At 52.3% G+C, this 7,362-nt stretch overlaps 1 protein-coding gene across 5 annotated transcripts in view; it reads right to left on the bottom strand.

Moving 5' to 3' along the window:
* Positions 1-2,328: 2,328 nt before the first annotated feature.
* Positions 2,329-7,362, bottom strand: part of MAVS (mitochondrial antiviral signaling protein) — a 22,608-nt gene continuing 17,574 nt past the window's right edge. For 4 of the 5 annotated variants that reach the window (XM_080686218.1, XM_080686216.1, XM_080686215.1 and 1 more), the window contains 2 exons: positions 5,873-6,372; positions 2,330-4,870 (listed from right to left, as the gene is read on the bottom strand). In XM_080686218.1, coding sequence (XP_080542344.1) covers positions 4,421-4,870; positions 5,873-6,372 — 950 coding nt within the window. In that variant the 3' untranslated portion in view covers positions 2,330-4,420. Of the gene's footprint in view, positions 4,871-5,872; positions 6,373-7,362 lie in introns of all 5 variants that reach the window. The other variant, XM_080686214.1, reaches the window with a different exon arrangement.

The raw sequence follows: 7,362 nt of genomic DNA, 5'->3' as shown, positions 1-7,362 counted from the left end.
GCCCAAGTGCCCATCAGTAGATGAGTGGATAAGAAAGCTATCATACATTTATACCATGAAATACTATGCAACAGTAAAAAAGAAGGATCTCTTACCCTTTGAGATAGCATGGAGGGACCTGGAGAGTATCATGCTAAGTGAAATAAGTCAATCAGAGAAAGACAAGTATCACATGATTTCACTCATATGTGGAATCTAATTAACAAAATAAACTGATGAACAGAGTGGATCCAGAGACATGGAAGCATGGAACAGAGTGTGAGAGAAGGAGGGTAGGAAGGAGGTAATCAACCAAAGACCTTGTATGTATATATGCATAACCCATGGACACAGACAATAGGCCTGGGGCAGGGGGCGGGCTAGAAGGGGCCAATGGGGGTGGGAGGGAAGGGGACATACGTAATACTTTCAACAGTGAAGATTTAAATTTAAAAAAAAAAGAAGCAACATACTTGCACATATTTTGGTAGATGTAAACTCTTGTTTCTGTTGTGTATAAACCCAGAAGTGGAATTGCTGGGTCATAGGTTATGCATGTGTTCAGCTTTAGGAAGTACTGCCAGTTTTCCAAAAGATTATATACCAACTTACACGCCCCCAAAAGTTCATGAGAGTTTGTTCCTCTATAGTATTTTCATCAACAGTTGATCCTGTCAGACACTCTTGTTTTAGCCTTTCTGGTAGTGTCTTTGTAAATTTATACTTAATATTTTTCTTATTCCCTATCAGCTCCAAGTGTTACTGTTTTCCTGGATTTCGGTATTATAATAATTTTTAAGAAGATTTTTAACTGATTTTTACAGAGAGAGAAACAAACATTGATGTGAGAGGGACATCTCAATCGGCCACCTCCCACACGCCCCTGCATGGGGGGGATTGAAACAAACAATATGGGCATGTGCCCCCACCAGTAATTGAATTGAATGGAGGATATTTTTCCATTGATTTTTAGGGAGATTGGAAGAGAGAGGGAAAGGCAGAGAGAAATATCAATGTGAGAGAAACACATCAATTGGTTGCCTCCTGAACACGCCCCAACCAGGGCCTGGGCCTGGGAGAAGCCTGCAACCCAGATACGTGCCCTTGACTGGAATCGAACTGGGACCCTTTGGTCCGCAGGCCCACGCTCTATCCACTGAGCCAAACCGGCTAGGGCTGAACCGGCACACTTTTGATGCACGGGACAATGTCCAACAAACTGAACCACACCGGCCAGGGCTGGTATTATAATTATTAATAGTACATAACTGACCCAGACAATACTTCTCTCTTCCCCCCATCCCCATCTATGCTTCAGGAACATTCCTTTAGACCACTCACTATGGTATTGGAAACAATAAGTGGTGGAAGGGGACTCTTAGGGTGGGCTCTTTGCTGTATTATTCTGCATTTCCATAGCCTTTCCCAGTACTCTGCACACAATAGGTATAATATAAATATTGTATAAATACGTGAAATGATGATATGAAAACCTATTTGTCTCCACCACACTCTGTGAGCCGTCTCTAACCACTGGAGGGTATGCAATAGGTGTCTTCCTCATTTTAGGCCTTAGACCCAGTATGGGGGATCCTTTATTAAACAATGTCTGCTAAACCAAATTGGTTTCCAGAGGACTGGCATTTTAGGCTTGCTCCCCTCACCCTACCACACACAGCCTCAGACCATTGAGTCTAGACACACATGATGATTATAGTCATACTAGAGGCCTGGTGCACGAAATTCGTGCATGGGGGGGGGGCCTCAGCCCAGCCTGCACCCTCTCCAATCCAGGACCCCTCAGGGGATGTCCGACTGCCGGTTTAGGCCCGATCCTGGGGATTGGGCCTAAACCGGCAGTCGGACATCCCTCTCACAATCTGGGACTGCTGGCTCCTAACTGCTCACCTGCCTGCCTGCCTGATTGCCCCTAATTTCCCCCCCTGCCAGCCTGATCACCCCTAACCGCCTCTGCCTGCTAGCCTGAATGCCCCTAACTGCCCCCCCTGCCAGCCTGGTCACCCTTAACTGCCCCCCCTGCCAGCCTGGTCACCCCCAACTGCCCCCCCACAGGCCTGGTTGCCCCAAATTGCCCCCCCCGCCAGCCTGGTCGCCCCCAACTGCTCCCCCACCCCCCGCTGGTCTGGTCCCCACCAAGTGTCCCACCCCCGCCGGCCTGGTTGCCCCTAAGTGCCACCCTGCCGGCCTGGTCACCCCTCACGGCCCTCCCTGCTGGCCTGGTCGCCGCCAACTGTCCCCCCTGCTGGCCTGGTTGCCCCTCACTGCCCACCTCTGCTGGCCTGGTCGCCCCACACAGCTGCTGTTCGGTTGTTACTGTGAAGGCATCCTGACCAATTTGCATATTGCCCTTTTATTAGTATAGATTGTTACATCTCTGAGACTATATTCATTACACATTGTATGTTATTACACTATTATAGCAGGTGGCAGAACTTGGCACACTGGGCAGGGATGTGTTGGTATGAATGCTCACTCTAAATGGGGTTCCTGGCTCCAAACTATGGGTCATGGGCATGGAGAACATCCCACTCTGGGGCTCAGAGGCCAGAGTTTTCCCTCCCAGTCTTGCAAACTAGCCATAGATTGGGTCATAATGGTAAGAATTAAAGGGGTCAATATATGTAAAGTGCGTAAGCCCAGTGCCTGGCACACAGTGAAGTGTAGGGTAAGTGGTAGCCCTTTTTATTACTGCTGTTAACAGTAGCAGCAGCAGGAATGAGTACTGCTGAGTGACCATGCCAAACACCAGGTGTGAACTTCGTGGCCCTGGGCTACATGGAAAAGAGCAGGAAGGTGAGCACAGAGGCACATGTAATTTTGATCTATGGAGAGTTATCACTTCCAGCACAGGTTAGACCAGGAACCCTAGACACTACTTTACTGAGATGGACGAAAGAGGGTTGTTCTTGGCCATCAACTCTGAACTGGATGCCATCCACAGAGACCAAGAAACCAGGAGGGGCCTGGCCGGTGGTGCTCAGTGGTTGAGTGTTGACCTATGAGTCAGGAGGTCACGGCTTGATTCCTGGTCAGAGCATATGCCTGGGTTTCAGGCTCAATCCCCAGTAGGGGTCATGCAGGAGGTAGCTGATCAATGATTCTCTCTCATCATTGATGTTTCTCTCTCTCTCTCCCTCTCCCTTCCCTCTCTGAAATCAATAAAAAAAAAAAATTTAAATAGGGTGGGGATGAGGCAGTAGGGTCTGAGTCTGCCTCTAAAGTTGTAGCCAGGTGCTCCAGCCCCTCCAATTTGAATGATGACATGTTTCCCACCCTTAGTAAATGCCAGGAATCATTCTAAGATTTATATAAACTCATTTAATCCTCACAACAACACTAGGAGAAATATATATGTATATATACTTATTTTTTTTACTATTCATCCCTCTTTCACAGCTAAGAAAACAGGCACAGAGGTTAACACCTTGCCCAAGAGCAAAGTGAGAGAGAGGCAGAGCGGGATTCAGGCCTAGGCTACTCTTACCCACTGGGCACTCTGCCTCTCATGCCCTCCTCTCTATCAGAGTGGGCAGGGAGAGGTGGGAGAAGCAATTAATGGCCACCTGCTCTGGGCCAGGCACTTGACAAACACCTGTATGCTTCAATCTCATTAGAACACAGTGAAGGATGAGCCATAATACTCACAGTCCATGAGGGAGAGCAAGACCAGAGCTGTTTGATCATCTATTTGCCCAAGCCACACAGCCTAGGAAGGGGTGAAGCTGAAATTCTAACTTCGGCCTGAGTCTGCCCCAAAGGGCCCCTCCCCAACCTGCATGGGGATGGGGACCAGGAGGAAGGGGAAGCAGAGAAGGTGGTGAGAAGACTGGAAAGGGGCTTTCCCAGGGGTCTATAGGGTCCCCCGGGCTCCTCCCCACCCTTGCCTGGCATGGGCAGAGAACACAAGGGACAGGGGATAAGAAGCAGCTCCAGTGTTCTCTCATTGCTCTCAAGGGCAATGGCCTCAGGAGTGAGGTCCTGTGGATCCCCCTCCCTGGACACCCGTCAGCTGCCAAGGACCAGGGCAGGATGGGGGTTAGGGTTGGCTAACCCTTTGCACTCTTCAGCAGTGCCTCCTGATCCATGGCAAACATAGATAAGGCCTGGACGGAGGGACCTCCTCCAGAGGACAAGGGCGACAACCCAGATTGCTGGGCAGCAGGTCTGGAGGGCACAGGACAGCCCAGAGCCCAGAAAGCCAAGGATGGTAAGGAAGCTGCCGAATGCACCAGCTGGACAGAAATGCTGCCTCCCAGGATTCAGTCAGCAATGGCACAGCCTCCCCGCAGGGCTGCAGCCCCCTCTGACCCAGCCTCTGCCAGACCCAAGGAAGGGACAAGGAGAATGGGACTGGCTGCATGCCTCAGGAAGATGTATAAATGAGAACAGAGCAGATGCATGGTGGGAAGGGCAGAGGGCTTCACTGGTGTAGGCGCCGCCGGTACAGCACAACTACTAGGACTGTGGCCAGGAGCGCCCCGACAGCGGCCATCCCAAGCCATGGAGCCCTGGGAGTCTTCCCATCACACAGCAATTCCTTCTCTTCCATGAGTTGGGGGTCAGCATGCAGCCCAGGATTGCCTGTCAGGAGGTCAGCACTGGGACCCTCAGCTACATGGACCCTAAGGATGTCCCCTGACATGTACTCGTTCTCCTCCGGGGTGTTGTCAGGTCCTGGCTCCGTGTTGTTGCTGTAGCTGATGGCAAGGTCCGCAGAGCAGCCGGAGAATGGCTGGCTGTCTATCTGGGAAGATAGCCTGCCTGGCTTGCTCAACTCTGGCCCTGAGCCCCAGCTGTTGGAGCTGCTGTCTGCATAAGGTGAGCTGCCTCTAGCAGTGGCACTTGTGGGCGCTGGAGACACTGGCGTCTCCTGGTTAAAAAAAAAAAAAGAGAGAGAGAGAGGAGAGAGAGAGGATGGAACGGACTGGGGATTGCCAGCCAGGTTGGACGGCCCCATTCCTAGGCCAGGGCGTGAACTAGCACCCCAACCTTGTAATTCCCAGCCCATAGTACCCATGAGGTCACCCTCTTAGGGAGTCAACCCACCGATAGTTTAGGAAAGCAGTAGGGGGAGGAGACCCAGGCCCTGCAGCAGCATCAGTGGCGACTTCTTCCAGAGCAGCCCTGTCCTTACTCACTGGCTTGCCTGTGAATTCAACCCCACCCCTGGGAGCCCTTGGTGTGTACGGCCCCATCTGAACCAACATTCAGCCTGGGCCTGAGGACCATGGAGTGGCCAGCCACATGGGCTTGGTTCCTCTGGGCAGATAGCAGCAGTAGGGTGATATGTGCAGGTTCAAAGAGGTAGCTGTGGGGGGCTGCTGGGTCAGAGTAGCTGCCCAGGCTAAATGGGATGGGACTGCTGTCTGTAAAACCTTGGTCATGGAGGGGCAGAGCAAAGTGTTGAGGCAGACAGGCCATTCCGCTCTCTCTCACTGCTTCCCCTTCTGCAAAACTGAATTACTAAGCTTACCAGGGAGCTGTAAGATCTAAATGGATGAATGCATGTGACCAGTGGGGGTGGCCCACCATGCCTGACTCTCCTGAGGTATCCACACTTAAGAGCTCTAATGATTGTTATTACTCTAAAGCAGCAGTCGCCAACCTTTTGGACCTCGCGGACCATCAGTTGGCGACCACTGCTCCAAAGGTTTCCTTAAACCAGCGGTCACCAACCTTTCGGACCTCACGGACCACCAGTGGTCCGCGACCGCTGCTCTAAAGGACATGGTGTGGGGTCTGGATGAGGCTACTTCTCAGCTGTCCCTATACCCTCAAAAAGAGGCTCTGGACCAGAATGGAAACCGGCAAGGGTCCAAGAACAGGGCTATGGAAGGGGCCTGGATCACGGCTTCGAGAGGTGAGGACTCACCTCCGAGGGTCTGCTGCTACTCCTGATGGTGGGTGCTGTGTTGGCAGGCACCTTGCTGGACACCGAGCTCATGGGCATCCTGTGGTCAGGCACCAAGCCAGTAGGTACCTTGGGTGACACTGTGCCAGCAGATGTTGAACTGATAGGCAACTTGGAAGGTGCTAGACTGGTGGGCACATTAGAGGACATTATACCAGGGGTCTTTGAGCTGGTGGGCAACTTGGAAGGCACTGTGCTGGTAAGTGCTGAGTGGCGGGGCACCTTGGAAGGTGCTGTGCTGGTGGTCACAGAGTTGGTGGGTACCGCTACTCCACTGGAGCAGGTGGTAGTTTCAGCCTGGTCACCAGCACCCCCTGCAGAGGAGGAGAAGGTCCCAGTAGACGGAGCTGACACTGGGGGTCCAGGCAAGCAGCTTGCCCTGGGGGTAGAACGGGCCAGGGGCTTGAAGGAGGCAGTTGGAGAGACAGGCCCATGGGATGATGTAATGCTGGAGACTATGTCTGCAGGTGATAAAACAAAAGAGGAAACACAAACCCACAGGAGGGCTGGGATCAGAGAGCTGGAAAAGGGTCCCTCTGCCCCAGCTCACACCATCTCTATGGCATCAAGGCTTCCCAACTTCTTACCCAATCCCTTTGGTCACTGCTCCTAGGCCTGAAGGCCCAACAGCTACAGGCACATCCTTGGTCCTGTCTATCCTCAGTCCTTGACCTATAGCACTGAGTCTGTTCTCTCACAAAAATGAAATGGTCCATCTCTCCAACAGCCTCTAGGGGCTTGAATATCATTAATTATCTGCTCTGCTTCTTCTCCTCCTGCCTGGGACACACCCCCTTTCCTCCAGTGTCTGCCTTTTCCATCTCCTCCCTAGCCTGGTAGAATCCTAGATGTTCCTCCCATTGCCATATTTTCTCCCTGCCCCAGCCCAGCAGGACAATCCTGGATCAGGGCAGCAGGATGGCTCAAGCAGAAGAGCTCATACCAGTCCCGTGGTTCCAGAGGCCCAGCAACCCCCCAATGTGTGCAAATCTCCTAGGAGGCCTAAGGGCTTGATGTGTGTGGGGGGGCGGGAGGGGGAGGAGGGGTTGCAGGCACAAAGCCACCCCTGGAGGAGGGCCTGCCCTGGGGAAAGCAGAGGGAACAGGTGGTGATTGTCCATAGGGCAGTTATGTCAGGATTTTCTATGGAACTCTGAGAATGCACACCCAACACCCTACAGCTGACAAAGGCCAGGAGTGCTTCTGATGTGCCCACCACCCCAAATATAACACCACAGAATCTTGTGGAACCTGTCCACACACGAATGAAATCGAAGTGCCCTTTGCCTCTCTCTGGTCCACAGCAGCAATTCCTGAAAGGTAGTGCATGGCAAGCTGACACTGCAAAATGCAAATGCGTGCTTGGGGCAGGGTATGAGGCGACAGAAGTCTAGGGCCACTAAGATGGCTTCTCTGAGCCTTTAACTGCTCATGTGCCTCGTGGCTGTCCCA

The sequence above is a fragment of the Plecotus auritus genome (assembly GCF_963455305.1).
Source record: "Plecotus auritus genome assembly, chromosome: 8".
Classification (NCBI taxonomy): Eukaryota; Metazoa; Chordata; class Mammalia; order Chiroptera; family Vespertilionidae; genus Plecotus; species Plecotus auritus.
This window is presented reverse-complemented; position numbering and strand designations above follow the sequence as displayed.